Source organism: Agelaius tricolor, unplaced genomic scaffold (assembly GCF_023055355.1).
Source record: "Agelaius tricolor isolate 1412-34295 unplaced genomic scaffold, bAgeTri1.0.p SCAF_5, whole genome shotgun sequence".
Taxonomy (NCBI): domain Eukaryota; kingdom Metazoa; phylum Chordata; class Aves; order Passeriformes; family Icteridae; genus Agelaius; species Agelaius tricolor.
Window position 1 is genome coordinate 14,891,760 of NW_027269265.1, and position 18,014 is coordinate 14,909,773.

Below are 18,014 nucleotides of genomic sequence, written 5' to 3' on the forward strand. Positions count from 1 at the left end.
TGTAACTAAAAATACAGATATACATGTCTCGTGGCTTTTTATATAAAACTGTTGCAACAATGAAAAGAAAAAAAATAATTTTCCTTGTTTTTTGCTAAATTAACATCTTTTAGTGGCAAAGTTGTTTTAAAACTCATATTGAACTTGGCCTTTGGATTCTTCTTAGGTAATTATAAACCATCACCACCTGCACCTCAAAGGGTTTTGTTTCTTCTTGAAAGGGGAGTATAAGTCAGCAGCCTGCTCTTTTGCCAGCATTTCTATGGTCCAATTAAGATGTGATCCTCAAAACTGGGAAGATACAAATGCTTGTTGATTACATACAGCACTGTGCATTCATCTCAGTTACACCCTATGACTACCATGGATTTTATGGAATACCATGGTCTTCCTACTCCCTTACTTCCAGAAAAACAAGACATAACCAGAACCTGGATGATTGGGAAAAAAACCATTGAAAATAAGACCTGAACCCACTTAGCCATTTTAGTCCTATTTTCTGCATAACTAAAACCTGCTTTCCCTGGGAGACTCCAGGGAAGGCCTCAAGTAGTTAAATCAGCAAGGCCATGATCAGGTCACATCAGAGACAGCACTGCTTTGACAGAGCTATTAAATGAAACAAGCAGCATCCCAAAGGACAATCCAAAACCAGATAATGAACCACAGCCCTTTGCAGAGCAGTGTGTTCATCTTAACTCTCTCAGCCAAAAAGCAAGCTTGACCTACCACCCAGCACCACTAACAATCCAAACCCTTTCCACTCTCTTTACCTTTCCTTATTTTATTTGCACCTTTTCTCACAGATTCCTTAACTTACAGGTGACATCTATCTTGTAACTAACGAGTGGTTTTTTCTTCCACAGTCCTGTAATATGGATATTTAACAAACCTGTGTAAGAAGATCTGGTTTCTGCAGAAGGGACATGCAAATCAGATTGGACAGGGATTTATTGATCAGTCTGCCAGCTCTGCTTTTTAATATTGCCCTTCTTAGAGGCAGGCACTGCCAGGGTCTTGCTGGGATTCTTGGTGACAGCTCAGGAGAGATTATCTTTGCTACAATTCTTCGATTTCATGTTCTCAAGCTTGGTTGTTTTCCATGCACTTTGTTAGTATTGACAGACTCCCAGAAAACTCCTGCCAAAGATTTCTAGCCTACTTTTTAAAGAGAACCAGAGAACTCAGTGAGAACATGAAAATAAGCCTACATGTTTGTCAGACCTAAAAGAAAGGCACTTAAGTATTTCAGGGCATTTAGATGGTATAAAGTTATTTTTCCAGAGCAGACAAGCAATGAAGAATAATGACCATGTCCAAACATTTGGTAGCAAAATTAAGGCAAGTCATTGGGGCTGAGAAACACACTTGCTGTGTCACACTTGCTGTGCCGTTAATATGCCCTGAGCTGTTAACAGCTGTTTTCTCAGGAAAACAACTTTTGTGGTAATTGATTTTAATGCTCCCAACACAGAATTAGCAGCACAATAGCATGTGTTTGCAACCTGTTTCCTTCTGCTCCTTAACAGGACCAGCTCAAGAAGAGCAAAGAAATCTTACACCCCACTTTGGTGAAGGTTTAAGACAGTAGATCAGCTTTGGAATATGAACAATGTCATTTCCTTAAACCAAAGCATCTTGTTTCATATCAAAGAGGTATGAAGTGCTAGCAAATACAAAAGATTATCTTAATGAATGATCTGGTGGATAGGTTGCTCCACTCCTGTCAGCCTTTTAGCACAGCAGCAACACCAAGGGCATCCTCAGAATAAAATGTAATTACAGTAATGGTTTCCAGTTTGGCAAACGCTCATACTGCAACCCTATAATAGAATAACAATCCCACCTAAGTTTACATGCATTCCCAAGTATCTCCCTGTAAGCTCTCAGCAGGGCAGTCCAACCAAGAGGGATCCAGCAGCATCTCACCAGAGGAGCAGGCAGAATTCCTGCCTGGCCCAACACACAAGAACACAAAGAGCAGGAATAGGACTGGCAGCTCCAGACCCAACCTTGATCCTGCAATGCTCCTGCCCAGCCCTGCTCCCTGCCCTATGCTTACCACAGCAGACCCAGCTCATGACCAGGAAGTTTTGCCTTTCACCAAAGATGCCAAGGACAGGTCCCCATATTTTGCTCTTGGCTGTCCTCAGCAACTTCAGTTGGCCTGCTCAAGGCATGCTCTTGACCACTGTTACCTCTTCAGTCTTCACTCTACAGCTGAGGAACCCAGGAAGAACAAGCAGCTGTGGCAGCTTCCCCATCCCCTCCCTCACCTCCTGTGACAAGCTGCTCCTCCTGGGGAGAGAAGTCACCCTTTATTCCACAGAACCTGTCACATCCTCCTGACCAAGGATTCCTCATGGAGCTTCCAGCTGGCACCAGGCCCCCAGTGTGAGCTCAGCACACTCACTGGTACTCACTCCACACTCCAGTATTACCAGTTGCCTTCTCCCAATGCCTTAGAGCATGAGAAAAGCAGGTGCAAATCTCTCCTCAAGAGAGGCATGGGTTTTTTCCTCAAAAAAAATCACTTTCTCTGTAGCATCCCTTTGGGATTGGAAGCATATGTGCCCTTTTGCCTCTGGTTTGAGGGACAGCAGAGGATGATGAGCAGAGTGCACAATGCTGCCCATCTTCTAAAATGATCCCCTAGAACTAGTTTCTTGGGGAAAATACTCTCAGTCAACAACAAAATAAAGCTCTTTGTGAGCATCTGAAGTTTACAATTTAAGAAGATGGTAATTTTTTTTTTATTGCAGCTGGTTTAACATGATCATTTTTATCAATGTAGACCAACTGCTCATGCACACATTGGCTGGAAATGTACAGCTTGCAAGGGAATGCAGGCAGAATTCCCAATTTCATTCCTCAGTGTGGCTCTGTCACACACACTTCATGGAATCACAGTTGCTGTTACTTGCTCAGTAACATGTTCCAGTCAGGTAGAGATTGATATAAACACTACTGTGTGTATGTTATGCAAAGGTTTAATCAAGTAATTAAAATCCAAAGAGGGGAAGATAGTAGAGAAAGTAGAAAAACTTCCATGGTTTTTAAAAGCAGGAACTCATGCTGGGAGAAAAATTTTGCTGCATAGAGAATAAAGACTACCTGACAATCTTGAAATTTCCTTTATGTTAAATTGCTGGCAGATATTACTGAAAAATATTCAGTTTGTGCAGAAAACTAGAGAGCTATGAAACAGCAATTATGGGAGATTATTTTTTAATAGATTTATTTAGTAGTCAGACTAAGAGTTAACTACTGAAGCAGAAAATAATTAAATTTTCTTCATTACCTTTTTGTTTACTGGGTACATTCATTTCAATAGGTCAACACAAATAACCAAAGACTTTTGAAATTTACTTCTGTTTTTAAACATTGTTTTACATTCAGAATGGCAAAAGCTACTAGCAATTAGCCATAAGAAATGGCTAATTTAATTTAATCTGAATTCAAATGCTCAGAACAAACCTTCATGGATACCTTAAGCTTTGCATGATGTGGTGTGGCACATGAACAGAAAAAATCCTGCACTCACACCTCGGTGCCTCACAGCCCCAAGTGGAACTTCCTGCTACACAGTGGCCACACAGGGACCTCCACAGACCTGCAGTGAATACCCACAACACACACACTGTATCTAATCCTGCTGACCCTGACTGCATTACAATTGTACTGTGAGCTTACTGCTGTCAGTTTGGCAAATCCTGTGCAGAATGTTCTAGTAGAGCTTCTCCACTGCTAGCTCAAGTGGGCAGGAGAGATTCAGAACCAGAACTTACATCAAATCTCTCCTGACTACAGGAGAGAACAGGTTCCAGTCCTGTTCTTGTCTTTCACTGACCATTTCTAATTTCTTCTTTCTCCAGAACACATTTTATATCCCATGCAGTGGAAAACATCCTAGGCTTCCAATCAAAAGTAGTATCAGTTTCATCAGACATTTAAAATAAAGAGCAACTACTGTAGATAATCAACATAAAACACAGTTTATTTCCAACCATTTGCCTAATTCACATGCAGACTGGTTTATATTAATTACACTGCATTTAAAAATAGCTTGGTTAGCTTTTAATCTTAGCAGTATTGCTATAGAACTGAAGCTACACTGGTTAATATAATTTCTTTTCATTTAGAGAAATGTGGTTAGGTAGGTACTGAAAACTTCAGAGACTTTCCAAAAAGAAATATTTATCCATTCAGTAACCTTTCTGCTGCACTCATCTTACCCACATGAACATTTCATCTGTAAATCCTGTGTTTGAAGGCTTATTCTCCTGAGCACATCAGTCAGGAGAAAACACTTGGAAACACAACAAATGTAAAAACATAACAAGCAAATAATACAAGATTACAGTAATAACTGAAGTATTCTCCTGTACTATTTCAAGCTAGAATACTGAAGCCTTAAATAATTCCCACATTTTAGCACGGACACAGAGCTCCCATACACAGAATATATAAGCATGGGGAAAAGCTGTTTTGCAAGAGGTAGAAAAGGTTTTATAAAATATTCAGGCACAATTCTTAGCAGTTTTAAAAGCCATCAGAAAGTTACAAAGTAATAATGACCATTATACATGTATTTGTACAAGTTCTGTTTATTTTTACCCTTCGGAATAAAAGTGTATGTCATGCACTCTCATATAATCTTTTTCCTCCTATATTGTTGGCAAACTGTTTTTCTCCTATATGTATGTGATTACACAGGTTTTACAGGCTCTCTTATCACCAGAAGTTAAACAGAAAAACAGATGCACTATTACTTAATGCTTTTTCAAGAGAAGCAAGGGAATGCAAATGCTGTTTGTATAGGTTCATGTATCAAAGAACAGAGAATCACACATGTAAAACCCATAAAAATATTATTAGTTCTTTTGGTTTACTCCCACCTCAATGAAGAAGAGCGCTTTTAGAAGTGAACTTTTTTAAAACACAAATTTTCACAAACATTTGCTTTACAGTGCAGTGGTTATACTCAAATTTTCACAATACCCATAAATCAAAACACCAAGATCACTACATTTACCATGAGCTAAGAGACATTCACTTAGTGTCAGCTCAAACAGATGCTTTCCTTGACCTAAAGTATGTAAGGCTTTATGGGCAATAAGTTCTTATCAAAGATTTGCTTTATTCCTGTCACAGCAATTTTTTCTCTTGTTACTTTTTCTCTTGGTCTTTTTCTGCATCCAGCAGTGCTGAACGGATTCCCAGTTTCTTCAGCTCTTCTACAAGATCTCCATTCTGGTGCATCTGGAGGAGTATATCACAGCCACCAACAAATTCACCATTGAGGTACACTTGCGGGATGGTAGGCCAGTTGGAGTAGTTTTTTATTCCTGAATAAGAAAAAAAAATAAAATTAGAGGTTTCTCCCCTCTTCTAAAAGAACAGTATTTTAAAAGGAATGCATTGCTTCCACCTGACTCCACCACTGATACTCCAATTTCTTTCCCATAAAGGCAAAAAGATGTCTACATAACCAGGAGCACTATCAGAAAAAAAAAAACTGTATTAAAGTTAGGTTTGTTTCTCACCACAACTCAAAGATGTGGCTTGAAAGATATGGGGTCAGCTCCCATACCGACTTCACACAGGAACTGGAAAAACGCCACATCTCTTTTTACTCCCAACAAGAAACCATGACTTTCAATCAATTACAGAAATGAGAAGTATTGAAAAATATTGAGAACTGTTTACTTTCTGTTGTATTTCCCAGAGGAACTTTTAAAATACTTTATACTCTTACTGAACTCATACATTTGCACTTATTCCTGCAATTTCAGCTGCAAGATACATTTGCCCCTGTAGAGGCCTTATGAATTTCAAATTGCTTTATCTTTCAATGCCAGACTTTACAGCACATGGGAGGGGCACAAAGGCTGAAGTCTTTTTAAAAGTGCTCATTTAACAAAACACAGCTCAAGGCACAATTATGAAGTACAGAGCTAAAGTTTTAAACTATACTTCACAGAAGGCAAATGTAAGACCACCCAAAAATACAAACTAATCAGCTGATACACACTGAAACAGCTTGCACTTAGACATCACAAGAAATTACACAAGAATCTTTGTATCTAATTTGCCACTTTTTAAATGACCCTTCACACAAAGCTATTATTTCTATAGCAAAGGAAACAGCTAAAACCTACTGTGCCTACTTTTATAACACAACCACAAGTATTTGATTAGATGACAAGTTTTTGATTCAACATTTTTATGTATTTTCAACATGCAGTGCCTGGAATTTTTCCAAGAAAGGCATGAAAACAAACTTAAGCCTACAGAGGTACCTTTTCAGATAATCAGAGCTCACTCACCTTGGGAGCCAACCCCCCACCAACAAATATTAGACCTGAGTAGTGATAGCACAAGAGAACTTCTTTTCCCTTTGAAAACATTTTAGTCTCTAGAGACTAAAAAGACAAAACCCAAAATACTCAAGGTAAAAAATAACTATGTAAGGAAATTATGGTCACTTTATTGGAACTTAAACCACTGTCCTTTTTAGTAAATATGTATAAGTGGAAATATACGGTGGGATTGTTACTTAAAAGATGCAATATAGCTAATAATTAATTCCCCTTCGCAAAATACAACATGCTTAAAAATTCACTAAAATAATAGCAACCTAGGAAAAAAGGGCGTTGTGACTAAGGGTTTCTAACCACTACAGATGTCAGCTAAGAGATCTTATTCTGACTTCAGATTTTGTGCGTGGATAACCAATGTTTCGTAAGCCCAAACCAGAAAGTTTAGCACATAAATCAAGGCCAAAGGGAACCCATAACCATCCAACCTCCATCATCACCACTTGTGATGATGATGGAGGTTGGATGGTTATGGGTTCCCTTTGGCCTTGCAAACCAAGTTTCTTCCTTGGTTTGCAGAACTTTTAAGCTTTGATGTCAACTTCCACTTAGCAATACTTTTCTTAAATGATCTTTGGCCTTTGAGTACTCAAAACTGCTTAAACTGCCCTAAATATCTTTAAACCCATCCAATTTTTAATGAAAAGCCATGTTCCACGATTAAGACATGCCTAAAGATGACCCTCATCAAAGAACCACTGCAGATATGAAATAGGGCTCATTTTTCTCAAGATACTGCAATGCTAAACATGAATTGAGAACCAAGGGCTCTGCATAATAAACTTTCTGCTAATGAGCATTCCAAGGTAATATTTACACCAATAATTCTTTCATAGAAATATTTTCTTCAAGGACCCAACTGCACACACACACAAGCACTGATAGTACTCTCAAGGACCTATCCAGCTTCAGATAAAAATAAGAATACCATGAAGCTTATTTGCTCTGAGTGCTGCATGTCTCGTGCTGGACAAGCTTTAAATGCCTCAGTGCTGGGGCTCTCCCAGGTCACAGACTGAAGCCTCCCTCCACCGGGCACCAAGCCCCCCCAGGGCAGCAGCCACTGACACTGCAGGTCAGCCGGGGCTGCAATTGCTGCACTCGGGGTGCACGTCTGCCATGATTCTCTGGACATCCCAAGGGATATCCATCCCCTCTCTGCAGGCTGGCTCCTTGCTGTACTTCAGAAGCTGCAGCTGCTGCTCTGCACCTCTGTTTACTCTGGAAAAACACACTCCACAGGTCAGGGTGTCAGTCTGACAGCTCTGGTAGCACATTTAAGGTAACTGTGATACCAGGATTGGTGCAAAGAGCTACTGAAACGGGTACCCAGCACACTCCCACCCCTATCCCCAGCTCCAGTTACCAATTCTCAGCCTCCCTTGGCAGCATTAGCACTAATGAAGGATGGGCCACGTCAAAGAACTGAATCAAGCAACACCCATTCCTACCATACTTGCTCCAGAAAAGCAACACATTTTCATGGATATCACAGAATCATTAAGGCTGGAAAAGACCTCTAAGATCATCAAATCCAACTGTTAACTCAGCACCATCATTTACCAGTAAACCATATCCCAAAGTGTCATATCCACATGCCTTTGAAATGCTTCCAGGGATGGAGATTCCAACACTTCCCTGTGCAGCCTATTCCAAAGCCTGAGTACCACTAGCACTGATACAAGCTTTACTGAGGGAAGGCTAGCCAAGGGTGGGAGAAAGGATCAACAACACCTGCTTGGCAGCATCCCAGGCTTAGATACAGTAGAGACAGCAATGAAAATAATCTGAGGGTGAACTACCACAACAGTTTAAACCACTAATTTTCCAATATGTAATCTCAAGCATCTCTGCCTCAGTGACTGGAACCAGTCTAACACTGTCCATCAGCTGAGAGCCAACTTCGAGAAACCTGAATTGCCATGGAGCCCAAGAGAGTGCCAAGGTGTCTTAGACCAGCTGTGATAAGGAAGGATTTGTGTCAGGAAAGTCTACCTTCAGCTCAAGTTCAGACAGATCACATGAAGTACCAATTACTTTAGTTTCACAGATGTGAGTTTTTAGGTAAAGAGGCAAGCAGGGGAGTTGTTCTAGCTTTACAGCTTGCCATATTTGAGCACAGTGTACGTTTCACCAATTGAACTATAACTAGCTAAAAATAAGGTGTTTCAATAGATACAGGCAAGAAACCAACAAGCAATCCAGACATGACTGAATTACCCTTTCTCCAACAGCCTGCCCCTACTACAAATGTACAACCACACATTTATTGAAACACTGAAGTTAGGTTTAGGTGAACACAAAGCTGGTGGTCAGCTCTCACACAGTCATCTCCTTGCAGATCAGTCCTTTGCTGAGGTACTTGATACTTCCACAGCTAAAGGTTCCACGCCCCCTCACCAGCCCCCATGCAGAGCAGATTAGGTTCACAGAGAGAGCCTAGGAAAGGCTCACATGGTGCATGTCTAAATGTTTGGCACTCGAGGCCAGATCCTGCCCTTCAGGCAGTCACTGCTGAAATAGGGTTGGCAACTTAGACAACTACAACTTTGAGCAGCCCTGTCCTTCCCTCTGTCTGAGATTGCCACCCACAGAAGCCGGCACATCCTGGCTTTTTGGGGTGCAGTAGGTAATACAGCTGAAGCAGTACAAGAATTCTGCTGTGGCTGTGCCACTCCCCAACTCCTCAAAGCTCTGTTCTTTGTGCTGGCTCTGGCATTCAGCTCACCATACAAACTGCTGCTTCAACTTGCAGGCCCAGTGATCCAGTTAATAAAATGAGCTGGCCCTCTGCACAGCTGGACAGGTGCCAAAGCTGGTGCATGGAAAGGACCAGAACAACTCCTTTAAGCACCTGAGAACCAGCAGGACATTGTGCAAGGGTACACTCCGTAACTGCATTCTGTGTAGCTTAGACACTGGAGGGCTTGATCAAGACACTAATTTCAATTTAAAGCTCTGGTAGCCAGGAGGGCAATAACCTCTCTCCTTGCCCAGCACAAGCCCGAGTTCATGTGGAGGAAAAATTTAAATTACATAGAAAGAAAATACTATCAATTCACATGGTCAAATGCTCAGGGACTATAACTTATAAAGGCACTGCCCATTCAGAGGCTCACAAAAGTCCCCTCAAGCAAAAGTGAAATGCTGATGGTTTGATTTCAGGGGTTTGTTTCCTCCTTTTTAGTTTATGAACTTTGAGAAGAGATAAGAGTTTGTACTAGCAAACTGTACAATTAATAAATTCAGATATGTAAACAAAGTTTAGAAAATTACCATGATTCACCTGCAAAGGCAGAGGAAGATTTACTTGAACAAAATCAATCTTCATTAACAAAAGATGTCATTACACAGAAACTCCAGTATCTAAGCTTTTATACTATACCAACTATTATAGTTGTGAATTGAAAAGCAAATAAGGACTGGAAAAATCAGCTTTTTAGCTAGGAGCTAATAAAAAACTGAGTTAGTCAGATGACACCAAAACCAAAGGAGAACAAAGTCACCTGATACATGCCAGCATGTGGCTTTACAGCACATTTTAGTGTATTCTGGGCAAGAACTGTTAATGCCACACACATACAAGACTAATTACTATGTACTTGCATGTATTTTTTTTTAACTTTCTCAAATAGCCACATAAAACCTCAACAATCAGCTATGCTCATTGAAGAGGGAAAGATGAAAAGCATTACCAGAACAGATTACTAGCTTTCTACAACTGGCAAAAAAACCTTATATAGAATAGCTACTACCACCTGTGCAGTAATGGTGAAACTATTACTAAGTATTTATTGTGCAAATGATTAACATAAATTTGCACTTCATCAAGAGAATCCCAGCAGGCAGTGCCAGCTGGGAATCAAGTAATGCAAGTCAAAGCCATACGTGAAATTTCACCATACTGTTCACAGGGAAGACAAAACCTGATAAGGAAGTATTTCAGGGTCTTTAATGCAGCTCTCTATCTCTGACCCAGGCAAGGCAGCATGGCACAAAGAGCCTGATCTCCAGTCATCACCCTGCACCCACAACTGCACTCTGCTGATAACTGAGACGTCTTGAACACTACAAGGGTCACAAAAACCAAACCAGGGCGTCTGGGCAGCAACCTCAATGGCACATCTCTGTGATACACTTCCAGTTCTACCAACGCCAAACAGAATCACAGAATTAATTAGGTTAGAAAAGACCTCTGAGATCATAGAGCCCAACCCACGACTGAACAGACTGAACACCATCCTGTCAACTGGACCATGGCACTATGTGCCACGTCCAGTCTTTCCTTAAACACCTCCAGGGACGGTGACTCCAACACCTCCCTGGGCAGCCCATCCCAATGCCTAATCACCACTTCTGTGAAGAAATTCCTCTTAGTATCCAACCTAAGGCTCCCCTGGCACAACTTACAACTGTCCTCTTGTCCTGTCGCTTGTTGCCTGGGAGAAGAGGCCGATCCCCACCTGGCTACAGCCTCCGTTCATGCAGCTATAGAGTAGTAAGGCGGCCGGTCCCATGCACCATGGCACTCCTCCAGGTGAAACACCGCCAAACCCCCTCGGCCGCTCCTCACAGGACACGGGCTCCCGACCCTTCCCCAGCTCCGCTGCCCTTCTCCCCACCATCTGGCCTCGTTAAAAAATAACAGAGCCCAACCCAGCCCACCCAACAATGCCAGAAGGGGCAAGTTACAGGTGGGACAAGCGGGCAGGGCCCGCTCCCGCAGTGCCCGAGGCCAGCGGCGCTAAGACAAGCCCGACCTGCCGGCAGCTCCCGAGGGCCCTTCCCCAGGGGAGCCGGCCCCGGCTCTGCCCCCGCCAGGCCCCGCGGAGGCGGCACCCAGAGGTGACTCGGGCGCTGACCTTGGCGGAGGTCGGGGTCCTGCAGCACGTCGTGGGCGCGGTAATCCTCCACGCCGTGCAGCCGCAGGATCTGCACCACGGCGTTGCTGAAGCCGCAGAGCGGCTGCGCCGGGCTGCCCTTCATGAACACCACCACCGGGTGCTCCTTCACCAGCCGCTCCACCGCCTCCCGCGACCCCGAGCCGCCGCCGCCCTCAGCCCCGCCGCCGTCCCCGGCCGCCTGGCTGAGCGGGCGCCCGGCCCGGCCTCGCAGAGCGGCGCCGGTTCCGATCCGCCACGCCGCCCGCACCGCCGCTCTCATCGCCCCGCCGCCGGCACCGCCGCACCGCGCCTGCACCGCCCGCTCATTGGCGCACGGCTCGACGGGCCGCCGGAGAGCTTCCTCCGCATAGGCGCAGGGACCCGCCAATCAGCAGGCACAACCAATAGTGCTGAGAGACAGCGAGACTCGTCCCGCCCAGCAACCCTGAGGTGGCTCCGCTTTCCTAGTGGAGGGAACGGAGCGGCTGCGGCTGCATTGGGAGAGGGACCTGTCAATCAACTGTGGATTGATTAATCCCGCCTCTCTGAGGACGCGATTGGTCCGGCTGCCCCAGGGCGGGGCTTTCCTGGGATGCTCGGGGGGCGATTGGCGTGAGGCTCCATCCGTTTCCGGGTAGCGCCCGCACGCGGGGGGCGCTGCCGGTCCGTGTGCCCGGGCCCTGCGCCATCCTTGGGACGGACGGGCCGCGCTTCCCCCATCCCCGGCATGGATGGGCCGCGCTTCCCCTCCCGCACCCCCGCAGGGAGCGCCGAGCCGCACGGCGGGGAGGCGTTGCTGGGCGGCCGCTGCTGCGCTCAGCCTCTCCCTTCGGGCCTGCGGCCCCTCGCAGACCCCCGGGCCGTGCCGGCGCCGCCGGCCCTCGGGCGGGGTCTGGGTTTTATCCCGCCGGCCCTTTGGTGGTGGGGCTCCCTCGGGCCGCGGCTGGCTAAGGGTCAGGGCAGACCCTGCAGAGGGGGCTGATGGAGCCGGGCTGCGCTGCAGCGGGGCCGGCTGTGCGGGGTGAAGCCGCGGGGCTGGAGTGTGCTCGGGTGCGCCGGTAGCACCGGGGAGGCCGCTCTCGGACGAGCAGCGCCGTTCGGTCGGCACCGTCTGTGCTCATAGCAGCTGGCAAACTGCTGCATGGGGCTGTCACCTTCCTGGCTTTGGCCGTGTCCGGGGGTGGATTTGACTGCGTTCATTTGGCCGGGTTTGGTTGATTTTTGGTGGGATAAAGCAGGCGGTTTGTCCCTGAGAAAGTAGCGGTGCTGTGCCTGCTCGGGCTTGGTGCTGAGAGGGGAGACCCGAGTGGTTTTGCACAGCTTGACCTTTTCTCCCGAGCACCTGGCAGGGGTGGCAGCGGGATGGAAAAAAGGGAGCAAGATCGGGTTGGCTGCGTGCGCAGCAGGATGGTTCAGTCGGTGCTGGAGCAAGGGCAGAACTGTCTGATGTTAGCCAGAGAAGGGCTGGGTTTGGAACGTGTCCTGCAGACTGGCCTGTGCAGCCAGCTGTGCTCGGGCTCCTGGGCAGATGCCGAATTCTTTCCAAGAACCTGGCGCAGAGCGTGGAGGTCTCCTAAAGCAGCAGGGCCTCTCCTGTAAGTAGAAGAAAATGTTGATGAGTTTTCCTCTGTACTAAAATACAGTCTCTCACGAATAACAAGTCACAGTGTATTTTGAGTGCTAATTTATATTGCAGCTGTAGCATCTGGACTTTGGGTATATTAATGACCATTTGTCTTATTTATATCTGTAAGAAAAAGAACTTTTACCATCCAGTTCTGTTCTTGTGAGAGTTTTGCAGATCAGCTTGTTTTCAGCATTCAGAAAAGTGCTCACCTAATTCTTGTTTCTTGTGGAATCCAGCTGATGCTTGAGTGACAACTTTGCTTTAATTTTTTTGAAGCCACCCTCAGGGTCGTTTCTGTTGCATTTTATTTAACTTTATTAAGAACCGATTCCAAAGGGAATTGTTACAAACTTGCCCTTTGTCATCCCACGTGAATAGGTTCTGAATAAGTACAGTGTTGCTGCAGTATTTAAAAGTAGATGTATTTATGAGGAAACACTTTTAATCTGAAGGCAAAGTTCATACCTTGTGTTGCTGATGAGCACCATGTATTTTGTGAGTTGGTATGTTTTGCTGTCATTAAAACATCGTAAGCCAGGCTCACCATGATGATCAAGACACAGAGGAGTGTTTGCTTTCTGTGGTTTATGTGTTGTGATTGACATGGTGAAGGTTTTGCAGTATGAAAAAAAAAATATCCTGTTCATGCTAGCTGGAACTGCAGTAACTTATGCAGAGCAAAAGTATGTTTTCCTATTTGTTGGACAGTTTCAATATGCAAAGACTTAACAAGTGTTAAATGTAATATCCCAAGGGGTCTCTTTTGTCATTTTAATCAAGTATAAAGATTCCTGGAGAGTCAAAGTGGAATTAAATAAAAATTGATTGATAAGAAAGATATCTTTTTATTCTTAAACACAACTAAGTGTTTTCTTTCAATGAAATATTGGGCTAAGAACAGAATACTGTGGTATTTGCCTTCCTGAATTTTGTCCTACCTGTTCCTACAAAGTTAATTAAAAATGAGTAACATAAAGACATCAGACTCAAGCGTAACAAACCCTTGTGAGTATACATTCTTTCAGAAATCTCGTAGAGCTGTAGTTTGATCCTCTGTGGTCCAAGAGGTGCCCTTGGTTGCTGGTACCCTGGGCACACCAGGCTTGCAGAGAGAGCAGCAGCGAGGAAGCCGAGGCACGGCTGCCGGAGCAGCAGCAGCGTGCGCAATATTCCTCCCACAGCTGCCACCCTGTTGCCACGGAGGTAATGACTTCTCCCGTGTCATTATTGATCTATCAACAGTAAGAGCAATTTTGCAGTCTGATATTGTTTAGCAAATAGAGTAATGTCTGCTGAACACTGAAAAAACTGCTATAAAATGCTGGGAAGCTTCTCAGAAGTCTTGTGTACTAGGTTAAATAGAAGCACTGGATTAGTAGTTACTGTAGTTTTATGAGATTGGCCTTTGAGATATTAAGCTTAACAGAATGCTTTTTAATAAGATATTTAGTGTGGTCAAATACTTTTGGATTATGCAATATGCAGCACTCAATTAGAGGATAAGCACTTTAACCTACTGATAAGACTTGAAACAATTTGTCCATGTACACTCTAGAAACAGATAATTATGTCACCAGGTTCCATCTTCTGTTAGTCTAAGTGAAGCTTTTTGTGTTTTCCAGATAATGATTTAAATCATCTGTTCAGAAGAAACATTAATGGGATTTGCAAAGACTCCTGACATTTTGCTGATGTTCCTGTTAGAAGACCTATCACCTCATTTTGAAAGCACTAAGAAAAGCACCAGTATTCAAACTGCAGGGTTTAAATGCTCACAGTCAGTCATAAACTGGGTTAACATCAGGCATTCTGCTGCAGAACAGAATTATGATTTATAAATTTGTGGTTTGTTCTCACATGGTATACAAGGAGTTGGACATCCAAGAATGGTACTGTCAGCCAAAGAGTTTTTATTTGTTTTTAAAAAGGGGAGGGCTAAGTTAGCTGGTGAGAAAGAAAAGTCTCATTTCAGCTTATCAGAATAGGACATGTCTTCATGTTCAAGTCTGATATCTCTGTGTCATTCTGTGTTGTGATAGTGACTGAAAGTTCCTTCTTGTGCCCTAACAATTGAGCTCTATTTAGGTGGGGTTTTTTGTTTATTGAAGTTTTTAAGTGGGATAGCTTGAGCTCCACCTGTTTTGCATGCCAGGTAAATAATCTCAGTGTACCATCATGGTATTATCTGGCAGCACCAATATATCCTCAGTTTTGAGAGTATTATGAATGTTTAAAATGTGCTTACAATTCTGGGCTGCCTAAATCGTGAACACTGAAAACACATCTGTGAAAGGTTCCTGGTTATTTTGGAAATGTGCCAGTTTTAAAAAGTTGTGCAACAAACAGCAGAAACCTAAAGATGCTGTGGGAATTTTACAGGGAAACTGACATTTTGAAATCTGAACTGTATCTAACTTCCTGTTTGGGGTATAACCTAGAGATCTATAAGCAAGTTTATTTCTGAACTGGATTAAGTTATATCCATGGCTTAATTAAATAATATCCATGGATTTATGGCACATTCCTAAGAGTGTTTGTGGCAGCCTTAAAATACAATGTTCCATTTCATAAATGAGATCAGTGAAGAATATTTACAAAGTGACCTCTGTTAATTTAACTGATGGGGATAAACATTACCTAAGGCAGTTTTTTGATTTAAACCATGTAAAGGCCTTTGGCAGGGAGGGGTCATGGTAATCATCCAAGGAGAAATGTCTGAGCCTCACATTTAAGAAATAGAATGGAAGGTCATGTTCAGGCTTGAATGTGGACCTTTAAATGAGGCACTCTTGAGACTTCATTTATTCTTAATGACACTGATATCACTGTGTGCCTCTTTGCACTGAGCTTTGTGACACTGTCTTGAAGCAAGTAGTATGACCTCTGTAATAGAGGAGCAGATTTGTTCTTTGGAGTAAGCAAGCTGCTTGCAACTGTTCTGGCATATGAAAATCTGTTAGATCCTTGTTTCTGATTTGCAGATGGTAGTGATTCTTGAATCTTTCAGTATTACAGAGGAAGCATAATTTTATATGTATCTATTTCCATACAGAACTAAGAAATACTGCCTCTAATGGGAACACCTCTGGCCTCTTTTCATCCAGGAGTTAGGAGTGCTAAAATCTTTGATGTGCCTTAGAAAAACATTGGGCAAGCTCAAGAAAAAAATTGATCTGCCAAATATAAAGGCACCATTATGGTATCAAGCCCTGAGCCATAGAAGGCTAGGTGTTGCAGCATGTGCCACAGTGGAGATGGCCATGATATACAGAGTATCATCCTACAATTTCATGAAGTTGCAACCCATATAGACTAACCCCATACCACTTTAGAAGGCTGCAAGCATCTGCCATGCAGGCTAACACTGTATCACTTCAGAAGGCTGCAAGTGTCTGCTCATCTTGTTCTTTAGCCCTTTTATCCCCTCCTGTTGATGCATTGCACCTGTGTGCCTCTGTTCCCTTTGGTGGTTGGTCAGTGCCCCTGGGCACTCCGTGGCTCATTGCTGTCAGTGCTGCTCACAGCTGTGCTCATTGGGGATGAGGCTGGGCAGCCCCACTCCCAATCACCACAAACTGTTCTACAGCTGGGGAGTGGGACTGGAACTATGTGCATGTCCTGTTCTTTGCTTCCTGTGTGCTCACTTTAGTCCAGTGTCAGGGAAACAGGGTCTTGGTCTCTGGTATGGTAATTTGTACAACTGTCATTTATTTGAAGTGCTGGAAGTGTCTTGGCTTTTAGTAAGGCTGGGAAAACCCCAGGGCACTCATTGCCTGTAAGGATTCTTGTGCCCCAGTTAAGGTTTGCCAGCAGGCTCTGTCACAGCAGTGGTGACAGGGGCGTTTTCATTGGCTCAGTTTATTTCAAAAACGTGCAGGTGCAGTGAGGCACAAGAGCATCTGCGATTATCGGGCATGCCGTGACCACGAGGGGGCCCTGGCAGCTTCTGTGTGGGTGAGCCCGGAGTTACACACTGACCGCAGGGGCAGGGCTGATTGCTTGGTGCCTCAGTGGTTACATCCTTTCCTGTTCAGCACTTCTGAATTACCTTACCTCTTATATATATAGATTTTTTTTTTAATTACAGTCTTTTGATAAGTAATTTTGAGAAATGCATCTTGTTACAAAAACCTCAACACTGGCCATTTGATCTCCTCTGTGGCAGAAGACAGTACCCAGCATGTCATCACATGTGAGTTTTCATCTGTATGGATGATTTCCTCAAGTAAAAGTTCAAGAGTTTTGCACACATCGCTGTATTTGTAAAGTAGAAGGAATTGGTATGAAGAATCTTAATGATAAGTTTTTTTGTATATCTTAAGAGTTTTTAAGCTTGGTACTGCAATATTTCAATAAAGATTTTCGCTCTCTGCACACCCTTTATTCTTTCATTTTTTTTCTAGGAATGTGTGCTTGTGAAATCAGCAGCTGCTTTTAACTTTCTGTGCTTTAAATCCCTGCCTGCTGACCACAGATACTGATGTCATGTGTATGTTAAGTGTCCATGAGTACAGTAGAACTATATTTTTGTACTTGGTCTGTAGAGTGTTTATGTGATATGAAGATAATCAGAAACACGGAAATGCAGAAACTTAAAATGGGAGAGGAGGAGTGGGTGTGTTGGGCATGCTTGTATTTGTAATGTGTGGACTCAAAGATGAAGCACAGAGTAAAAGTATCTCTTGTGGGAGGCAAACTCTTAAAGGGGAGCCCAGAAACTTGAATTTTTAGATTGATATAGTTAATTTAAAAGAAAAACTTGTAAAACCAGAAATAACAATGTACAGATGAGGGAGGTTTGGGGGTTTTTTGATGTTCTAATATGTTTTCATATTCTGTTTCTGAAGCATGAATATGTGTATGTTTTGAAAATCTGACTTTTCAAAGAATACTTCCAAATGCTGCATAGAGATACAGTGATTTTCATTGCTCTCACTGTGCACATGCAGTGGTTTTATAACTGCATCACCCAAACAGGTTTTTGGGGGGGACAGTTACTAACTATGTGCTTTAGAGGGCAAGCAGTTTTTTCACAGAACAGGCAGCTTCTCCACAAATGCAAGCATATGCATCTTTCCTAAATTTCCTTTAAAATAGTTGCATGGTTTCTCATGCTTCCTTTTA

The 18,014-nt window shown here is 43.5% G+C and overlaps 2 protein-coding genes and 1 non-coding gene across 3 annotated transcripts in view; 2 read left to right on the forward strand and 1 right to left on the reverse strand.

The window, feature by feature from the left end:
* Positions 1-3,974: 3,974 nt before the first annotated feature.
* Positions 3,975-11,606, reverse strand: GLRX5 (glutaredoxin 5). Its single transcript, XM_071426550.1, has 2 exons — positions 11,243-11,606; positions 3,975-5,348 (listed from the first exon to the last, which is right to left on the reverse strand). Exons 1-2 carry the CDS (start codon positions 11,541-11,543, stop codon positions 5,170-5,172), a joined length of 480 nt encoding a protein of 159 aa, XP_071282651.1. The 5' UTR covers positions 11,544-11,606; the 3' UTR covers positions 3,975-5,169.
* A 272-nt stretch (positions 11,607-11,878) lies between these two features.
* Positions 11,879-18,014, forward strand: part of SYNE3 (spectrin repeat containing nuclear envelope family member 3) — a 75,917-nt gene continuing 69,781 nt past the window's right edge. Inside the window, exon 1 of the mRNA XM_071426548.1 lies at positions 11,879-12,858. Within this exon, the coding sequence (XP_071282649.1) occupies positions 12,792-12,858 (67 nt within the window). The 5' untranslated portion in view covers positions 11,879-12,791. The remainder of the gene's footprint in view (positions 12,859-18,014) is intronic.
* Positions 13,941-14,209, forward strand: LOC139590737 (small Cajal body-specific RNA 13). Its single transcript, XR_011679417.1, has one exon. It is a non-coding gene; the product is annotated as a small Cajal body-specific RNA 13 (non-coding RNA).